General features: G+C 48.0%; 1 protein-coding gene across 5 annotated transcripts in view; it reads right to left on the bottom strand.

Annotated features, from left to right (window-relative positions):
• The window catches only part of CAMKK2 (calcium/calmodulin dependent protein kinase kinase 2), a 48,294-nt gene that overhangs the window by 16,098 nt on the left and 10,812 nt on the right, over window positions 1-21,384 (bottom strand). For all 5 annotated transcript variants that reach the window (XM_035016973.1, XM_035016976.1, XM_035016975.1 and 2 more), the window contains exons 2-9: window positions 15,287-15,774; window positions 11,340-11,387; window positions 10,605-10,658; window positions 9,820-9,871; window positions 9,334-9,467; window positions 5,900-5,936; window positions 1,603-1,624; window positions 1,381-1,469 (exon numbers count right to left, since the gene is read on the bottom strand). In XM_035016973.1, coding sequence (XP_034872864.1) covers window positions 1,381-1,469; window positions 1,603-1,624; window positions 5,900-5,936; window positions 9,334-9,467; window positions 9,820-9,871; window positions 10,605-10,658; window positions 11,340-11,387; window positions 15,287-15,733 — 883 coding nt within the window. In that variant the 5' untranslated portion in view covers window positions 15,734-15,774. The remainder of the gene's footprint in view (window positions 1-1,380; window positions 1,470-1,602; window positions 1,625-5,899; window positions 5,937-9,333; window positions 9,468-9,819; window positions 9,872-10,604; window positions 10,659-11,339; window positions 11,388-15,286; window positions 15,775-21,384) is intronic.

The following is a 21,384-nucleotide window of genomic DNA, read 5'->3' as shown; positions in this document are numbered from 1 at the left end:
ATGAGGAGTGCAACACCGATTGACAATAATAGTAACCACCTGCTCTAGTCTAAGTCGTGGGTGGGCGGTCCCAGGAGAGTTTTTGTTGAGCCTGGCTGGCTTCCAGCTAGAAGCCTCACAACTTGTGACAGTCCAACATATTTTCATTTACTAATGCCAACACTCAACCTGTTCACCACACCAGCAATGAATGGAGCAGGTCGAATGGAAGTGTGGACCACAAAGTAGGACTGGGGACCTCCTTAACTTGCTCCTGCCTGGATGTCAACCCATAGGAGAGGACATGGTCTCTCTTCCTATGGTCTGGAAGACCCAACTGCGTTTCTTTGCTGGTGGTGGTGTTGACAGTGATGAAACCAGTAATAGGGGCAGCAGCTCCATTTGTTGAGTACCCCATCTGGGGCCCAGCCCTGTGTTAAGTGCTTCCCATTTTCTCCATTTAAATCTCCCTACAATTAAATCTCCCAACAATTAAAATCTTAAAAAAAGGGCGCCTGGGTGGCTCAGATGGTTAAGCGTCTGCCTTCGGCTCAGGTCATGATCTCAGGGTCCTGGGATCGAGTCCCGCATCGGGCTCCCTGCTCCTTGGGAGCCTGCTTCTCCCTCTGCCTTTCTCTCTTGCTCTGTCTCTCATGAATAAAAAAAAAAAAAAAAAAAAAAAAACACTTTAAAATCTTAAAAAAAAAAAACGGAGGGGGGCGCCTGGGTGGCTCAGTCGGTTAAGCATCTGCCTTCGGCTCAGGTCATGATCCTGTGGTCCTGGGATCGAGTTCCATGTCGGGCTCCCTGCTCGGCAGGGAGTCTGCTTCTCCCTCTCCCTCTCCCTCTCCCCTGCTCATGCTCTCTATCTCTCTGTCTCAAATGAATAAATAAAATCTTAAAAAAAAAATAAATCTCCCAACAATCCTATGTGATGGGCAAGGGGAAGAGACAAAATGTTTAACAACCAGAAGCAGAAAGGACACCTGTCAGAACTACTGATATGAACTGGCTGATTTCCACCCTGGTGAGAGACACTTTATTCCCGTTTAACAGATGAGAAAACTAAGGTAACAGGAGGTGAACAGGATCCCCATCCCAGGGTTGCTGGGAATAAGGGACAATATAAATACAGCCCCTAATGGTGCCTGGTACACACAGAAAGTGCTGGGGGAAACAGTCATTATCAATACGGCTCTTAATTTTTGTGGCAGAAGAAGGGTTTCTTTTTCCATCACGAGCATGGCTTTCTGTAGCTGTCCAAGACTGCATGTCAGACAATTCTGTCTCTCACCCTCCTGCTTGCACTCCAGGAGGGAAAGTCCACTTTCCCACCTGCCATCCACTAGTTGGGATGTTAACCAACCCTGGGTGAGAATCCTCCCACAGGCCCCCGCTTACGGTACTCTATGCCTTTGATCAGGTCCTGGAAGTAGAAACGGGCCTGGTCTTCCGAGAGTGGTTTGAGGGTGGGCACTTCCATCACAGGCCTGGAAGGTCGATGCACACATGAAAAGCAAACCAGATACACTGGCCTTCAGAACCAGGCACCACCTCTCTCGAGAAGCTCTGCGGCTTGAGAAGCTTCAGGCATCACACCCGCAAGGAAAACGGGACACTCACCCTTGGTTGACCAGTTCAAACACTGCAGGAAAGAGAAGGGGGTGAACTGTTACATTGGGAAATTGGAAATCCATCTTCCTCCTCCTCCTCCTCCTCCTCCTTCTTCCCAATCGCTCACGGAAACACCAAGAAGCATAGAAACTAGTATTCGGGCTGGGGAAAGGAACAATCCACTGAGCCAAAGCTGGTCAAGGTCCTGCTCGGGAGGCTAGGGGTCAGCGATCTCTGACCCTGGTCTGACTGTACTTCTTCTAGTCCTCAAAACAGCCAAGGACCCCCTGGCCAGGGAAAACAAAGCAAGGAGACAGGAGACAGGCAGAGATGGCTCATGGGCTCCTTTCTTCTCTCCATTCATACCTTGGAGATTCCAGGGATATGACTGATACTAAACTACATCCTCTTAGTCACACCCAGGTCCTGAGTCACCTGATGCCAAAGAACAAGACTATGGGGACACAACCCAACATGTGTTTACTTAGGCACAAAGAAAGAGCCCTAGGGGTCTTCAGAACCCTAGGAAAGTTTTGATCCAAGAAACAACAGGAACATGTTTCAACAATCCCTCCCACATCCTCCACACTGCTGGGCTGTGTCAGGCCACAGACCAAGAATGCTTATAGATTCTTCCAGCTCCTCTATGCTCTGTGGTCAGCTGGACCTCAGACTCTTTCCCGTGACTCTCAATCCAAAACAAGACTTGAGCGAGAGGTGGGGGTGGAGATTTCCTCACCACCTCAAAGGCCAATGCATCCCACGACTCCTGAACAGGGCCTTTCTTGACTCACATTCGTGCACGACCTGCAAATGCCTCCCACCAAGCCAGCTCCTTCCCAGTCCTGTACTTGCGGGGAATCCCTGCTCCAAACCACCAAGTATTAGATAAGCTGTGTCAAGGGAATGCACAGGGCTTTGTTGTTGTTGTTGGGGCTTTTTTGTTTTGTTCTTTGCATTTTTAAAAATTGAGGTGAAATTTTCCTAACATAAAATTAACTATTTTAAGATTTACAATTCAGTGGCATTTAGCATTCCCGATGCTGTGTGACTATTCCTCTACTTAGTTCCAGAAAGTTTTCAGCCCCTCATAAAGAAACCCCATGCCCATGAGTAGTCAGTCCCCTCCCTCCAGGCCCCTGGCACCCACTAATCTGATTTCTCTTTCTATGGATTTGCCTATTCTGGACATTTCACATATATGGAGTCATATACTATGTGACCTTTTGTGACAGGCTTTTTCACTTAGCATCGTATTTTCAAGGTTCATTCATGTTGTAGCATCAATCAGTACTTCATCCTTTTTTTTTTTTTTTTAAAGATTTTATTTATTTATTTGAGAGAGAGAGAGAGTGAGAGAGAGAGCCCAAGAGGGGGTAGGGTCAGAGGGAGAAGCAGACTCCCTGCTGAGCAGGGAGCCCGACGTGGGACTCGATCCCAGGACTCCGGGATCACGACCTGAACCGAAGGCAGTCGCTTAACCAACTGAGCCACCCAGGCACCCAGTACTTCATCCCTTTTTATGGCTGAATACCATTCCACTGTGTGGATATGCCACATTTTGTGTATCCAGTCATTAGCTAATGAACATTCAGGTTGTTTCCACATTTTGGCTATTGTGAATAGTGCTGCTGTGAACATTCGTGTATAAGCATTTCTGTACAAGTACTTGTGTGGATATCTGTTTTCAGTTTTGGTGGGTATATACCTAAGAGTAGAATTACTGGGTAATGTTGAATAATTATTTTAATTTTGTCCTGCTTGGACAAACATAACTGGGAACATGAAACTATCCTATAGGAAGTGAAAAACGCAGTGAATTTCAACATCAAGTGGCGAATAACTCTGGCGCTCTCTGTTGTTCTAGAATCATCTACCCACATTGGAGTTTCTTACAGAAGAAACCAAAAGGATGGTTTCAAAGATCTCCAAGGGCTCAGGTGGCTGAGAGACAAGAGCCGGCTCCTCAGATAAAAAGACCAGGAAAGGAACTTAGCTCCCTCAGGCCCCTCCCCATCTTCAGGTTCATCAACCAGTGTTGGGCAAACCCAAGCTAGGGCAGATCTGCCGTGGCTTCAGGCTATGGTTGGAAGCAAAAAGCAACAGCACTTGAAGGGAAGGTTTCCACAGACAGGAGCGCGGGTCCCTTCAGCTCTGGCCTATCCCACCTTTGTTCTGGAAGACTTAACTTCCAAGAGCTGCTTCAGGAATTTCTGTGCTTCCTCCTAAGCACCATAACTTGGTTGGCATGGAGGGAGCTAGTTATTAGTGACTGAAAACACAGCCACCCAGGCGCCCCTCTCATGTAATTTTTTAAAGTTAACCTATCTAGGGGCACCTGGGTGGCTCAGTTAAGTGTCTGCCTTTGGCTCAGGTCATGATCCTGGGGTCCTGGGATCGAGCCCCACTTCCTTCGAGCTCTCTGCTCAGCAGGGAGTCTGCTTCTCCCTCTCTCTGTCCCTCCCCCTGCTCGTGCTCTCTCTCTCTCTCTCTCAAAAAATAAAATCTTAAAAAAAAATAATAAAGTTGGGCGCCTGGGTGGCTCAGTCGTTAAGCGTCTGCCTTCGGCTCAGGTCATGATCCCAGGGTCCTGGGATCGAGTCCCACATCAGGCTCCCTGCTCGGCAAGAAGCCTGCTTCTCCCTCTCCCATTCCCCCTGCTTGTGTTCCTGCTCTCGCTATCTCTCTGTCAAATAAATAAATAAAATCTTTAAAAAAAAATAAAATTAAATAAAATAAAGTTAACATATCTGATGTTATTTACTGTGTAGCCTCAAAATTGTTTCTATAGGAAGATTTTATACGTTCTAAAATTTACAAATAAACTGGCAAAAAAGAGTTCTAAAATTTGAACATGGAGTGCACATTAGATGCTCTTAGGGAACTGGCATTAACTTTTTCAGATGTCATAATGGTATTGTGACCACACAGGAGAATGTCCCTATGTGAGATGCACGCTGAAGTATTCAGAGGCTGAAGTGTCAAGATGTCTGCCACTTTACATTTTGGATAGTTCAGCAAAAAAAATACAGAAATGGGTGGGTGGGTGGCTAGGCTGATAAAGCAAATCTGACAAAAAAATTATTAACTGTTGAATCTGGGTGGTAGGTATACAGGTATTCATTGTACTATTCTTTCAACTTTTCTGTAGGCTTAACATTTGTCATAATGAAAACCTGGGGCGGGGAAGAGGAGGGGGAAATGAAAAATAAAATGGCCTAAGCTGCAACGCTTCCTCGGAACTGAACCATAGCAACTCTGTGAGGAGAAAGTGAGCTCTGAGCTGTTTTCAAACCAGACCCCATATAATCACTCCTTGTGCAACAAAGGATCATCCCCGTGCTCATCCAGGAGACTTCTAGATTCCAGGCTGGGCTCGTGCCCACTCTCCTCACCTCCTTGATACCCCTCCCGGCTGTCATCTGTCATCTGCTCATTTGAATGCCCACCCAAGCCATATTGCAAGGACATGTGACCTGTCAATCATGCATTCCTGGGCCCAACAGTCTGATATCTAGTTTTGAATTAGTCCTGCCCTTCCTTCCTTCATCAGTACCTATGCTTAGAGCTGACAGAGGGCTGTCCCATGTCCTCACCAGTTTTTAAAAATCAAATCTCTGAGGACATGCCTGAGTCCTCATTTCTTTGTGCAGTGCCCTCCAAGGCTCCAAATGCCCCACCGCGGCCTCAGGCTCTCCATCCTCATCCCCATCCCCTCTCCCTGGTTTACTCTGTCCCAGCCACATTTTTCTCAAACACGCTAAGCTCTCACCAGCCTCAGGGCCTTTGCACCAGCTGTTCCCTTTGCCTGGAATGCTCTTCCCCACATGTAACAGGACTGTGTCTTTGACATTCAGGTGCCAAATCATCACCTCATATGTGAAGTGGCCCCTCAATCCCTCTCTCTCACGTCATCCTATTTAACCTTCTTCAGAGGATCTACTGAACTTAACTGATTTATTTAGTTGTTGACTATCTGTCTTCCTTGACTAAAATGTCAGCCTCAGAAGAGCAGGAGCCTCATCTTTCTCACTCACCACTGCATCCTTAGTGCCTAGAACATGCTCAGCATTGGCAGGTGCTCAATAAATACTTGCAAGTGAATGAACAGGACCTCCAGAGAAGTCCCAGCAAGCACTCCCTTCCACCTCCTGCTTCAAACCAGGGCTGCAGCCTCACATGTGACTCACTGTGGTGCCCAGCTTTGGCGGGGGATGCCAAGGACAGGGAATGCTCCAGAGGACCCCTGGGCTTTGGCAGGTGCAGCTGCCTGAGCAAAGGTGGCGGATGGCAAGGGCTCTCTTACCCATGTACAGATGGTCCTCATTGGGGTCATCCAGGACCTATTGGCATAGCCACACGGAACAGGCCGGAGATGAGGAGCAGGGGAGAGGAAGAGAGAGAAATGATATGAGCAGGGAGGAGGCAGCATCCACATGACTGCATTTGCCAACAGGAGGGCTGTGCTTTCCACTGGTTTGCCTGGTTAAGATGAAGGGCACAGGAAAAAACCCAGAGTGTGTGATCCAAACGGCCATCTGGAAAATAGCCACATTCTAGCCCAATCCTCAAGGGTCCAAAACACCTAGAAAAAAGGTTACAAAAGGGAGGGGCAAATGCCTCCCCTGGGAAATGGGGGCACCCGGCTGGCTCAGTTAGTTGAGCAAGCAACTCTTGATCTCAAGGTCGTGAGTTTGAGCCCCACATGGAGAGTAGAGATTACTTAAAAAAAAAATTTTTTTTCTTTTTTTTTTTTAAAGATTTTATTTATTTATTTGACAGAGAGAGACACAGCGAGAGAAGGAACACAAGCAGGGGGAGTGGGAGAGGGAGAAGCAGGCTCCCCGCAGAGCAGGGAGCCCGATGCGGGACTCGATCCCAGGACCATGGGATCATGACCCGAGCTGAAGGCAGTTGCTTAACCAACTGAGCCACCCAGGCGCCCCAAAAAGATTTCTTTTTTTAAAATTCCTCCCCTGGGAAGTGTCTCAGTTTCAGTAAGAATCCCACCCGTCTCCTAGGAGACAGAGGACTGATCCTCAGGGTGAAAATGCAAATCCTGTCTGGGCTCTTCCGACTCCTCCATGAAGTGCCCCCTGACCTCCTGCCCCTGTAAGAAAAGACGTCCCCCTGCCCGGAACCACCATGGCATGTCCTCGCTCTCCTCTCACGGCCATCCTGCTTTCAGCTCGTCGCCTATGTCTATCTTTTTTTTTTTTTTAATTTTTATTTTTTTATTCTTATGTTAATTCCCATACATTACATCGTCACCTATGTCTATCTTGTCCGTCTCTGCAAACAGCTGTATCCGCCTGAGTTGCCCCCGTGGTGCCCTATACAGGACAAGGCTCATAGTCGGTGCTCAGGAAATGCCTGATGAATGTCCATGGCCATCTGATGAATGTCCAACAGGCAAGCTGGCAACCAGTCTTGTTGGGTGGACAGGTCAGATGCCACAGGGCAGTGGGGGCCAGGGAGATCATGCCAGGACCCAGAGCCACTCACTAAACCAAGTGTCCTTGAGCTTCCTCTAAGACGGCTGACTCCAGCCATCAGTGAACTGAGACTGTGAAACTCAGCGTGACAGGTGAAGACAGCCTGCAGACACCGTCCCTCTCCTTCTCTCCTTGGCTAGACTGGTCCTCCTGCCTCTTCCCACATCATCCTCACCTTCCCCAGTCAACCAAGATCCACAGGACGAGAGCCCTGAGAAAGAGATGCACCCTAGGCTCCCACCTGGAGCCCTAAGCCCTGCCCTGTCGGGGGAGTCAGACCCAGGGCATGGCCCACCTAGAGACCATACGTGAAAAGCCCCAGGAGGGCACGGCTCTAACCCTCACACCCACCAAAGTCAGGAGTATACCCCCAAACAGAGGGCACCGGCCCTTTGCACATGCTGTTCCTTCCTCTGCGATGCCCTTCTCTGTTCCTTTCCCTGTTATCTCCATCAGGGAACAACCGGGGTCATCTCAAACATCCTTTCCCTGAAAAGCCTTCCTCAGCTGTTTGGGCTGGCTGGCTGCTCACACTCCATGCTCCTGCAGCACAACGAACACCCGTCCAATTACGTACTTTATCACATGCCATTTACAAGTCCTGTCATCTAGGCCAGAGGTGCTGCAAATGTAGTTCGCGGACTTCTAGGGACCCTCAAGATGCTTTCGGGGAGATCATGAGGTCAAAACGATTTTCACACTAAAACTAAGCTAAGGAGCACTGGGTAGCTCACTCGTTTAAGCGTCTTGCCTTTGACTCAGGTTATGGTCCCTTGGTCCTGGGATCGAGCCCGGCGTCCGGCTCCCTGCTCAGCGGGCGCCTGCTTCTCCCTCTCCTCCTTGCTCATGCTCTCTCGGTATCTCTCTCTCTCTCTCTCAAATAAATAAAAATAAAATCTTATTGGGGCGCCTGGGTGGCTCAGTTGGTTAAGCGTCTGCCTTCGGCTCAGGTTGTGATCCCAGAGTCCTGGGATCAAGCCCCGCATCGGGCTCCCTCTTCAGCCGGGAGCCTGCTTCTCTCTCTGCCCCTCCCCTGCCCAGCTCGTGCTCTCTCTCTCTTTCTCTGTCTGAAATAAATAAAATCTAAAAAAATAAAACAAATAAATAAAAAATAAAGTAAAATCTTATTTTAAAAAGTAATAAAATAAAATAAATAAAACTAAGATAATATTTGCCCTTTCTACTCGCATTCTCTGCTAGTAGAGAAACGAGAAACCACATGGCATGCAAAATCACCACAGCTGAATGCAAGAGCAGATATGAGAATCCAGCCATCTTCTATTAAGCCAGACGTCAACAACAACAAAAATTTGCAAAAATGTAAAATGCCAGGGCGCCTGGGTGGCGCAGTCTCTTAAGCATCCAACTCCTGGTTTCGGCTCAGGTCATGATCTCAGGATCCTGGAATCGAGCCCTGTGTCGGACTCCACACTCATCACAGAGTATGCTTGGGACTGTCTCTCCCTCTCCCTCTGCTCCTCCCCACCGTGCTCTCTCTCTACCTCTCTCTAAAATAAATAAATTTTTAAAAAATAAAATGTAAAACACCATTCTTCTTAAAATTTTTTCAGAAAATATACTTATTTTTCATAAAAATATATTGTTATATAATGGGATTGTTGTTTTTAAATGAATTAATAAATAATTTTTAAGCTTCTCAGTTTTAAATCTTAATATGGCAAATAATAATAAATACAACCCACATATGCAAAACTTTTTTGGGGCCTTCAATAATTTTGAAGGACATAAAGGAATCCTGAGACCAAAAACTGTGAGAACTGCGCATCTAGAACAGGGGATGGCAAATATAGCATGCGAGCCAAATCTGGCCCTCTGCCCGTTTTTTGCAAATAAAGTTTTATTAGAACACAGCCATGCCCATTTGTTTACATGCATATGGCTGCTTTTGTGCTAAAACCACATAGAGAGAGAGAGAGAGAGAGAGAGAGAGAGAGAGAACCAGCTCCAAAGACAAAAATGGATAAAGGGCAAGTCTCGGTATCCCTCTGACCTTCAATTTTTTTATCTGTAAAATGGGAATAATAAATAGTCTTAGGGAAGGGTGAGGATAACATGAAAGAACAGGGGTGAAGAAACCTAGAGCAATAAATACTACTTAGCTCTGCAACAGCTGTTTAACATGGTATGGCTCTCCCTAGAAACTAGTGCAGCGTTTGGGTAATAACAGAGCTGGGCCTGGACAATCACCATTCTTGCCTCCCTCCCCCCTGTCCCCCTAGCTCACCTCCACCAGCTTCACCACATTGGGGTGGTCTAGCTTCTTGAGGATGGCGATTTCCTGGTACACCTGCTCAATGGGGCCCCTAGGCTGGATGCAGCCTCCAGGGGCTGGCCGAGTGCCTCGGGGCGGGGGGCGACCTGGAGGAGACACAGACCATCCCAAGGTCAGGGCAAAAAGCTTTTCCTCTGCAAATGGGGGGGCAATGCAAGTGAGGGGGGTCTCGGCAGAGCTGGAGTGGCTGATGCCACCAGGGGCCATAAGTAGCTTGCTCCTCTCATCTGTCTCTTCTGCTGCTGAAAATCAGTGAGGCTGGAGACCCAGCCCCCTTGCTCAGCTTTCTGTCCCCTCCTTCCCACGCCATACCCCAGGCCATAGTGACAGGAGTCTTCAAGGCCTCTACCCGGGCACTCTGCAGGGGACACCATTCAGTGGGATCTTCTTTGTCGTGCCCCAGCCCTGCACCTAAGAACAAAGGCCCACCAAACTCACGTGGAAAGCCCGCCTGTCGGATCAGCTTCTTTTTGGACAGCACCTTCATCGCCTATGGGAGAAAAAACCCCACATCTCGGTTAAAATGGAGAGGAAGGAGGAGGGAGAGTTCCCTCCACTCCTAGGACAGCCAAAGCTCTTGGCTTCCTGGCAGCCTCAGGACAATGTAGTGAGTGCTTCATCATCAGAGTGGGTCAAGCAGCTGCAGGTGGCCTGGGGGCTGGACTGCCAGGGTCCCCCCAGCCCTGAGGGTGCTTCTGAGGTTCCTGGTCCTCTTTCCTAGCTGGGACCACAAGCCTTGGGACTTGATACAAGTGAATCAAGACACTAGTGAGCTGGAGTGATGGACGAGGGACAGGCTGTGCTACACATGGGGAAACTGAGGCTTAGGTGTTATGTCACTTGGCCAAGGACACACAGTTGGCAGATGGGAGAGCCAGAATTTGAACCCACACCGGACTGACCCCAAAGCCTCAGCTACAAGGGCAATTTGTCTCACTACCACGTGGTTCTTGGTGCTATGAAGGATGTAGAAATGGTAGCCCAGAGTAAGGCTATGAGACATTTACTGAATTTACACATTTTCTTTCTGAGCCAATCACTTTGCCTCCCCATTTCCACATCCATATAATGGGAACACCACTTCCTTCCTAATGCACGAAATGAAATGACTTAAGAATAAAATGAGACAACAGCGAAGAAAATCTTCCAGGAAACCAAGTTCTGGAAAGGAGGCTTTTGCTTTGGACAATGGTGAGGGCAGGGAAGGGGACATGGATACTCACGTAATAGGTATTGTCATTTTCATTGTAGGCCAACTTGACCACACCATAGGAGCCCTGGATAAAGGGAGATGCCCATGACATACTATCCAGAAGTTACAATCTGCAAAATGAGGATCCTAATACAGGGGCTGCAAATCAGCGGCCAAATGGCCAAATCCGCTCTGCAATTACATTTTATTGCATCTGCAGTTTTTAGAAAGTTTGAATTAGCTGCCAACATTTAAAAACAGAAAGATCAGATATAAAATCTAAAATCTCAGCTTCTTTTGAAAAAAATCAGATCTGTCCATTATGGACCCATAATCATTTCTACATGTTAACAGTTTGCCACAGTCCTCACCACTCCCTACTGCCTTAGACCTAGCATGCTTTGCTCATTTATATTACTCACTTGCTTTCTACTGGCATTTGAATTTTTGACCCCTGCAAAGATATTGCCCATTGGCTGAAATAAAAGCAAAAATAGATGTGAGAGTACCTTAGAGGGGAAAAAAAAAACCCACTAATGTTGGTGATATGGAATTCCCTCGAAGCTGTCTGAGCTTTTGTGGAAACACATTAATATTATGATGTAGAAAGACAATAAACCAGATGGACCACTGATGACAAAACCCTCCCCCACAATCTCGCCTCCAAGGACTTCTTCCCACTCCCAGCTCTAGCAGGTTCCCTCCACTGTATCTGAGACATTTCTTGGTAGATGTAGAAAACCAGCCTGGCTCCTGGGATATTTACCTTTCCAATTTCATCCTTCAGCGTGTACTGATTCAGCTGTACACAATCCTGGAAAGTTAAGTAGAAACACACAGTATATGAATTGTAAGTTTGCACCTCAATATGTTTTTCACAAAACAAACACATGAACCAGGACCCAAATCAGGAAAGAGAATTTTCCCAGCCCCCTAGAAGCATCTCCCAGGGTGACCACTACCCTGACTTCTAACAGCAGAGTTTTTGTACATTGCAAAAAGGTGATCATACAGTATGTACTCTTTTAATACCCATTTTTTTAAAGATTGTATTTATTTTTGACAGAGAGAGAGAGTGTACAAGCAGGGGAAGCAGCAGGCAGAGGGAGAGGGAGAGGGAGAAGCAGGCTCTCCGCTCAACAAGGAGCCCGATGTGGGGCTCAATCCCAGGACTCTGGGATCATGACCTGAGCCGAAGGCAGACGCTTAACCATCTGAGCCACCCAGGCGCCCCCTTAATACCCATTTTTAAGAGGTGTTCTCAATGTTGATTTTAAATTAAACAAGTAATCCTATCTAAGGACTATGCTGTCCTATAAAAACATAAAGTGACATAAAGGAGAGAATATCTGACCGTGAGGCTGACAATGGTTTCTTAACGGTTTCTCAAAGGTCCTTTTTGTACAAAAGTACAAGATATAAAAGGCAACAAGTGATAAACTGGATTTCATCAAAATTAAAACCTTTGCTCTTTGAAAAAAAAACAACAACAACAAAAAAACTTTTGCTCTTCGAGACACTCACTATTAAGGAAACAAAAGGTAAGCCACAGCCTGAGAGAAACTATTTCAACACATCAGACTGGCATCCAGACAGATAAAGAACTCTTATAACTCATTAATAACAACACCCTCATCTTAAAAATGAAGATATACAAATGATCAGTAAGCACATGAAAAGAGGCTCAAAATAAAAAAGGAGGCTCAACATCATGAATCATGGGGGAAATGTAAATTAAAACCACACCCATTAGCTTGGCTAAAATCCAAGACTGACCATACCAAGTGTTGTCAGAATAATGTAGGGCATGGAGAAGCTTTGCACACTGCTGGTAGGAATTTAAAATGGTGCAGCCTCTTCGGAAAACAGTTGGGCAGTTTCTTAACAAACACCTCCTCCAGGACATAACCATTCTGCTCCTAGCTGTTCATCTAAGAGGTGTGAAAACTCGTGTCCGTGCAAAGACTTGCAGACAAATGTTCGAAAGAGCTTCATGTGTAATAGTCAAAACACTGGAAACAACTCAAACGCCCACTGACAGATAAACAGTGGTCAACAAACAGTGGTCCATTGCAGACAACGGAGTGCTAGTTAGCCGTAAAAAGGAAGCATGCAACAACACGGACAAATCTCGAAATCATCATGCCGTCAAAGAAGCTAAGCCCAAAAAAGAGTACATACTAGATGATTCCACTTACGTAAGGTTCTTGAACTTGCAAACTAATCTACAATGCTAAAAAGCAGGTCAGCGGTTACCTGGGAAAGGGGAAGAAGGGGGAGGATGTGCCGTCGGGTGTATGGGGAAGGTTTGTGATCCTGACTGGGGCCATGGTTTCACAGACGTATGCATATATCAGCACTGATCATATTGTACACTTGAAATATGTGCACTTTGTTTTACTTCAATTATACCTCAACATATTAGGGAGGAAATGTTAGGTGATACAAGAAGTAAAACTGGGAAAAGAAACATGATAGAAAATAACACTTCCAGTGTTACAGATAAGCCCAACACTTCCCTTGAACCCCCCATCCCAATTCTAACCCTTTCCCCGAACCTTGACATCGGTTTGGTGCATAAACTTCCAGGCCTTTCTCTATGTAAATGCAAGCATACATGCACCTGTTGAAAATACAGAGCATCGTTTTGGGATGGGGTTTGGGAGGCAAAAATGATGTCACACTAGATCATTTCTCTCTCAACGTCACTGGAGACAGTTACATGTCTGAGTGTACACACCGACCTGCGTCTTTTGACCTGCTGTATAGCACTCCTCGGCTCACAGAGCCCTCCCTTCACCACTAGGTTGCTTCCTCTGTTTCTTTCCAGTGTTGACTGTATTCCCATGAGTCCTAGAGGGATGGGACAGGCTGAAGTGGGGCCCTGCAGAGTTGTCCTAAGGGGTCTCACTGCCCCTAATCTAAGCCCCAAACGCTGCTGAATTCATCTTCCAGATTCCACTCTGATCCCATCAGGCCCTGATGCTTCCAGGGTCAAGTCCTGACTCCACTCCTCTGACCTTGGCAGAGTCACCTAATTGCCAACCAAATACCAGGCTCCCCTTTCTTCCTTATAAATGGATAGCTGGGTGGCAATGTACCAGGCTGGAAAACTGCATTTCCCAGCCTCTCTTACAGCTAGGGGTGGCCACATTGTCTATGTTCTGGGTAGCGGGAGTAGGCAGAAGTTGTTGGGTAGAGTTTCCAGGAAAAAGGACTGACTTAGACAGCAGATGACTTTTGCTCTTCTTCCCTATTCCTTCTTCCTGTCTGGAATGAAGCTGTGAGGGCTACAGTCACAGCAGCCATCTTGAGACCATGAGGTTTTAAGGACAACAACAACAACAGGACCACCACACAGGTCCCAAAAGCCTACCTCCAGATTTATTTTACATGATAAATAAGCCCTATTGTGTTAAAGCCACTTCTGTGGTGAAGGGTGGTGTGTCTCTATTTCTCTAGGCTGACTCAACTCTAACTGAAATAAACCCAAACTCTCCCTCTAGCCCTGTTGCCGCAGTGCTCCCCACATGGGCCCTATTCTTCAGCTAGCTGAACCCCTGACTGCCCTTCCCCCCACACCCTGACTTCTACCCCTGGGCCTTTGCTCACGCTGTGCATTCCCCTGCAGTGAACTCTCTGTGTGTACCCATCTCCAATTATGAAAATCCTACCTAGCCCTCAAAATATAGTTAAATACCGGCCCCTTTAGAAAGCCATTCTTGATATCCATGCTTCTCCCAATTAAATTCATTCATTCCTTCAACAAATATTTTTGTGTTCCTACTATGTGCACTGGGTGCCGGGAACATGATGGTGACAGGACTGTTCCTTCTGAGCTTACATTCTAGCTGGGGAGACAGGCCAAAAACAACTCAACAGACACACAGATAATCAGATGGTGATGGGTGTCAGGGGAGAGGGGCTGAGGGCTGAGGCCGCTTACAGAGGGTAGTCTGAGAGGCCCTTCAGAGGAGGAGACATTTGAGTTGGGAGACAGACCTGCAAAGACAGGGGGGCCAGAAGGGGGGGTCCAAGCACAGAGGACAGCAGGGGTAAAGGCCTAATGGAGGGAATGAGCGTGAATATCTGAGGAATACAAAGAAGGCAATGTGGATGGAGCCCTGTGAGCCGGCAGCAGAAAGGCAGGAGATGGGGCGGGAGAGGGGGCGGGGGCAGATCACTCAGGCCCAGTGTGCCCTAGTGCTGCTCTGAGTTCTAACCTACCTCCCAGAAGTTTTCAGTAAGGATCAAAAGAGAAATGCACACCGAGGGCTGAGAGCCGTGCCTGGTGCCCTGCTGCTGGGCTGGGAGGCTTCTCACTGACCGCCAGCCCCGCACAACTCCATCCACCAGTGCCTGCATCTCGGCTGGCCGCTCTCTGTGGCCCCAGAGCTGCTGTGCCCACTCTCAGGGCAGGTCACCTGCCCCCAGAAGCCCCCACCAGCAACTGCCAGGAGTTGGTATGAGAGGCCCAGCTCCCTTGGCCCTCCGGCCGGATAACTCTGAGGTACAGGACTTTCTACACTGTCAAACAGGGTTCCCCAGAGATGGAGCCCCAGTTGCGCATGGCGGCAACCAGTTCCCCCCGGCACCCTTGTAGACCTCCTCCTCTTCCCCCCTCACTTCCCACCCCACCTGGGGTTCCTAGGGTCACGTCCCAAATGGACGCCACCTAACAGAGGACCGCGCGGGCTCGGCCAGCTCACACACCTGCATGCCAGTGATGGAGACATGGTGGGACTCCACGGTGGGCCGCCGGGGCAGCCGCGGCGAGGACTGCGGGGAGCCCACCGGCGAGTGGGGCAGGGCCGCGTAGACGCAGCGTCCGTTCGCATCCAGCTGGGACCGCTCCTGCAGGGAGAGCTTGCGACTGCACAGCTGGGGCCGGGCCTGGGGCCCGGAGGCGGAGGCGTCGAGGGGTCCCTCTCGGCCATCGGCCTCCTGGGGCCGGTCCCGGGCCGGGCCGCGGTCCACTGCGCAGCCCGGCTCACACTCGGTGACCACGATGAAGGACTCCATGCCCAGCCGGATGCTCAGGGACGAGAGGCCCTGCAGGGCCTCACAGGGCTTCTGGCCTTCGCTGCCGCCGCCGCCCCCCAGCTCATCCTGGAGGGCGGCCGGGTCGCTGCTGGGCTGGCTAGAGACGCATGATGACATGGTGCGCGCGCCCGGGCACTCCCATCCGGCAGCAGGGCCACCTGCGGAGAGAGGAAGGGTCAGCCGCCCACTGCGGGCAGGACAGGGGAAGCGGGCTGCCCCCGGGCACCGCGGGGACCTCCTTCCCGCCTCCTGTGGACAGCCTTAAAAAATCTTGCAAAACATGGGGGCGCCTGGGTGGCTCAGTTGGTTAAGCGACTGCCCTCCGCTCAGGTCACGATCCTGGAGTCCTGGGATCGAGTCCCAACTCGGGCTCCCTGCTCGGCAGGGGGTCTGCTTCTCCCTCTGACCCTCTTCCCTCTCGTATCTCTGTCTCTCATTCTCTCTCTCTCAAATAAATAAATAAAATCTTTAAAAAAAAAAAAATCTTGCAAAACATGATGTGATAATGATCTTAAGTCTATACAGAAGAGCCTACTCCACATTTCCTTATTTGAAAAGCCCCTCCTCACACACAGACGAAATCCAAACTCCATCTCTGTAGGAACCAAGTATGAGAAAACCCCAAAATAGAGTAAGCCTGCCCCCTACAGAGGCGGCAGCTACTTCCAGCTCAAGCCGCTTGTTGCTAAACTGGGATTTGGGCCTAGAATTGCCTGTTTCCCCCCACCCCACCACCACCACTTTTTTTTTTTACCTATTTATTATTTCATGTTTTCCTAGTTCAGCACACTAGCTGGTGCCTGCCAGGCAAAAGGCAAACATGAAGTGGAAGGTTGACATCGGAGCACCTGGCTGGCTCAGCTGGTAGAGCATGCAACTCTTGATCTCAGGGTCGTGAGTTCAAGCCCCACAATAGGAGTGAAAAGAAAAAAAAGGTTGACGTCAAATAGTTCTTCAAGGCGTTCCTCAAAAAGCCTAGACAGAGAATGACCACATGACCCAGCAAGTGTTTCTAGGTACACACATGAATAGCACTATTCACCATAGCCAAAAGGGAAAACAACCTCCATGTCCATCAACAGCTGAATGGATAAGCAGAATGTGGTCTAACCACACAATGGAGTATTATTCAGCCATTAAAGGAATAAAGTACTGACACCTTTTACAGTCCGAACGAACCTCAAAAACATCATGCTAAGTGAAGGAAGCCAGACCCCAAAGATCATGTATGTATAATTCTCTTTAACTGAAATTTCTAGAATAGGCAAATCCATAGAAACAGAAAGTAGATTAGTCGTTGCCTAGGACTGAGGAGGTGTTGGGGAGAATGGGAGTGACTACTAATGGGTACGGGTCTCCTGGGGTGATGAACACGTTCTGGAATTAAACAGACGAGGTGACGGCACAAAACTGTCAATGTACTAAGTGCTGCTGAAGGGTTCATTTTTAAGCGGCGAAGTTCGTGTTATGTGAATTAAGAAAAAAAAAAAGTTGGCACTTCCTTCGACTGTCAATTCCTTCCGTCTCTGGGACAGATCATTAACCTTTGGTCCATGTGTTTGACAAATTCTGCTGGACAAATGTCACAGGTGCCACTAGGATTCAGGGAGTACATCCTAATGGTGGCAGCTCCAGACTGATCACCCACATCACAAAGGTGCCAGGCAAACAGTGGCGCTGAGTAGAGAGATTTTATGAATGAATAAGAGGGTATCTCTTTATGACGCTATGTGGCAGTGAGGGGATAGGGAGGAAGGTGCAGATGGGAGCAGAAAGCCAGTGTGCTTCCTGGAGGAGTTGGGTGAGGGACAGACAAATGCCACTTGCCTTCTTGGGATAGTCCTGTAAGAAGTATTTATGGGGCGCCTGGGTGGCTCAGTTGGTTAAGCGACTGCCTTCGGCTCAGGTCATGATCCTGGAGTCCCGGGATCGAGTCCCACGTCGGGCTCCCTGCTCATCAGGGAGTCTGCCTCTCTCTCTGACCCTCCCCCCTCTCATGCTCTCTCTCTCTATCTCATTCTCTCTCTCAAATAAATAAATAAAATCTTTTAAAAAAAAGAAGTATTTATGGAACAGCTTGCTTCTGTGTCCGGCAATCTGGACAGTAACCTAGGTGGATGGGGTCTGTGCTCTTGTGGAGGAGGGAAAGATCAATGGGAAAAGCATTAACAAAATCATTGCAGCATCCTAGGTATAGTTTATGAACAAGGAGTTCACGGTAAAAGAGTGACAAAGAAAGCCATCATGGGACAAGATGCTCAGCCTCAGCTAGGTTAGAGAAGGGCAAATTTAAACTACAGTGAAATGGTCTGGTGGGTCCTCAAAAAGTTAATTGCAGAATGACCACAGGATCCAGCAATTCCTTTCCCAGGTATGTATCCAGGAGAATTAAGTAAGGGATCCAAATAGCTACAAATACACCCTTGCTCCTGACAGCACTATGCACAGTCAAAAGGTGGAAACAACCCAAGTGTCCATCAACTGTGAATGGATAAAAGAATGTGTTCTATCCATATGATGGAGTATTATTCAGCCATAAAAAGGAATGAAGTTCCAACACATGCTACACCCATGGATGAACTCTGAAAACATGCTAAGTGAAACAAGCCAAATATTAAAGGACAAATACCATATGACTGCAATGATATGAGGGACCTAGAATAGACAACATCATACAGACAGAAGAGAGAGGGTACCTCTCTCCTCAGGGAGAGAGGAACAGGGAGTCACTGTTTAAGGGGTACAGAGTTCAGGGCGCCTGGGTGGCTCAGTTGGTTAAGCGTCTGCCTTCAGCTCAAGTCATGATCCCGGGGTCCTGGGGTCGAGCCCCGCATTGGGCTCCCTGCTCAGCGGGGAGCCTGCCTCTCCCTCTACCTCTCCCACTCCCCCCTGCTTGTGTTCCCTCTCTCTCTATCAAATAAATAAAATCTTAAAAAAAAAAGGGGGGGTACAGAGTTCAGTGTGGAGTGACGAAAAAGTCCTGGAAAATAGACAATGGTGATGGTTGAACAAGACTGTGAACGTCATTAATGCCACTGAGCCGTACACCTAAAAATGGTGAAAGTGGTAAATTTTGTGTTATGTATATCTTACCAAAATTAAGAAAATAATAATAATAATAAAACTATAAGGAATTACTACTTTTTCAACTATCAGATTGACGACGACGAAAAGTATCATCATAGCACTATTTTGGTGAGGCTATGGGTAGCATGAATTGGTACCATCCTCATGAAAGGAAACTCACCAATATCTGACAAAATTCCAAATGCACATACCTTTGACTTAGCAATTCCACACCTGAGTATTTATCCCACAGAAGACAACCTCACACATATAAAAAATGATGTATTTTGATAGTGTGGTTTGAAATGACCATCCACAGGGGACTGAGTAAATAAGATTAGGTACATGTATCCCAGGAGAAAACCATGCCTTTATTTTAAAAGAGGTGACTCTACACAGCCTGATATGAATTAGCTCTAAGGCACACTGTTACATGGACAAAACCAAAGCATTAGTATGTTGCTGTTTTGGCATAGAGGGAAAAAGACCATACATGTGAAGTAACTGTATATGCAACAGCATATTTCCGTAAAGATATACAAGAAAATGGTTAGGGGCGCCTGGGTGGCTCAGTCGTTAAGCATCTGCCTTCAGCTCAGGTCATGATCCCAGGGTCCTGGGATCGAGCCCCGCATCGGGCTCCCTGCTTGGCGGGAAGCCTGCTTCTCCCTCTCCCACTCCCCCTGCTTGTGTTCCCTCTCTCGCTGTCAAATAAATAAATAAAATCTTTAAAAAAAAAAAAAAAAGAGGGGCACCTGGGTGGCTCAGTTGGTTAAGCGACTGCCTTCGGCTCAGGTCATGATCCTGGAGTCCCGGGATCGAGTCCCGCATCGGGCTCCCTGCTCAGTGGGGAGTCTGCTTCTCCCTCTGACCCTCTTCCCTCTCATACTCTCTGTCTCTCATTCTCTCTCTCTCAAAATAAATAAATAAAATCTTAAAAAAAAAAAAGAAAGAAAGAAAGAAAGAAAGAAAATGGTTAACAGTGGCCTCCAGAGAAAACAAGTGGTTTGCAGAAGTAGGGGGACAGGGTGGGAAGAACTAACTTTCCACTGGGTACCATGTGCAAATAGTAACTCTTCAGAAATGAATTCTTTTTTTTTTTTAACATTTTATTTTGGGGGCACCTGGGTGGCTCAGTCAGTTAAGCATCTGCCTTCAGCTCAGGTCATGATCCTAGGGTCCTGGGATCAAGCCCCCTGTCGGGCTCCCTGCTCACTGGGGAGTCTGCCCCTCCACCTGCTCCTGCGTGCGTGTGTGTGCGCGTGCGTGCGCGCATATACGTGCACCCTCTCTCTCTCAAATAAATAGATAAAATTAAAAAAAAAAAAAGATTTTATTTTTAAGTAATCTCTACACTCAACGTGGGGCTCAAACTCACAACCCTGAGATCAAGAGTCGCTCGCTCTACCGACTGAGCCAGCCAGGCGCCCCCAGAAGTGAATTCTTAAAAGAAAGAAGGTAACTGTAACCATGGTAGGAGTTAGGATAATAAACCTAGAAGGCTGAGGCAAGAGGAGGAGGAGGAGACAGCTGGTCCCACTCCTATTCCTCTCCCACCCTTACTGTGTCTGAGAAAGAAATCATGAAGTGTGTTCCTGGCTGTGTGTCCCGATCACTGAAAGAATCCAACCCAAGTTCAAGGTTCTCTGCGGCCCAGCTTGTTATGTTACACATCCCCCAAGAAAGGAAAAGCAGGGCCCTTGAAGCTCCATTGCTTGGACTAACCACATACAAATGACTTAGCCTCCCTCAGCCTCAGTTTTCTTATCTATAAAATGGGCATTCACCCAACAGTCATGAGGATTACATGAGCTAAGCACGCAGTATCATGTCTGGTACATGGTTACATGCTCAAAAAGCTATTCTTTCAACAATTACCTATCGAATGCCTACTACCTGCCAGGCTGGGTTCCAGAATGTTCCTATGAGGTACTGATGTCCAAGCCAGCCAACCTGCTCTCGTGTGGGTTCCATCGCTCTGGCCATAGGGGCTGCCGCCCCCAGGGCAGGGGGTTAGCTCCAGTGGCCTGTCCTCCTTCCCAGAGCCGCCTCTGACAGGGCTGCAGAGTTCCTGAAAAGAAAACTAGTCTGGCAGCACCTGAGAAAGTTAATGGAGAATTTTTTTCTTGCCAAGAAAAAAACAATTGCTTATCGATCTTCACTCCAGGCCAAGGACACCAAGCCATCCACCCCCAGCAAAGCTGCTTTTAATCAGTCTCCTTGACAAGCTGGCGTCTGGCCAGGGCCTTGGCCCTTGAGGTCTGGAGGAGGCAGGACGGAAATGAAGGCCTCTGTGCTGGAGGGGCAAGTGTGTCCAGGTCTCAGGAAAGAAGGCCCAGACCTCAATGCCTCGAGACCACCTGGAGCCCCCTGGTCTCCAGCGAGGCTTGACAGGCAAGACGGCCATTCTGCCTGAGGGGAGGGCAATCTTCCACCACTAACCCCTACAGAGTCCAAGCCAGGGTTCTGATGGTTCTGGGGCCATAGACCCTACAAGGTCACAGGCTCCATAAGGATTTGATGAAACCTATCAACACTCTGCCCAGGAGGACAAAAAAAAAAAGTCATACAAAGACAATGGTTTGCATAACAACAGCAATAGCTAAAAACCAACTGAGCACTTACCATGCACCAAGCATGGCTAACCATTCCATCTGGGTCATTTGATCCCCACAGGCCCTCTGCAAGGGAGGGACAGCTGA

The sequence above is a fragment of the Mirounga leonina genome, unplaced genomic scaffold, assembly GCF_011800145.1.
Source record: "Mirounga leonina isolate KUSES-001 unplaced genomic scaffold, KU_Mleo_1.0 Mir_171, whole genome shotgun sequence".
Lineage (NCBI taxonomy): Eukaryota > Metazoa > Chordata > Mammalia > Carnivora > Phocidae > Mirounga > Mirounga leonina.
Note: the sequence above shows the minus strand (reverse complement) of the source record. Positions and strands in the feature narration are given on the sequence as shown.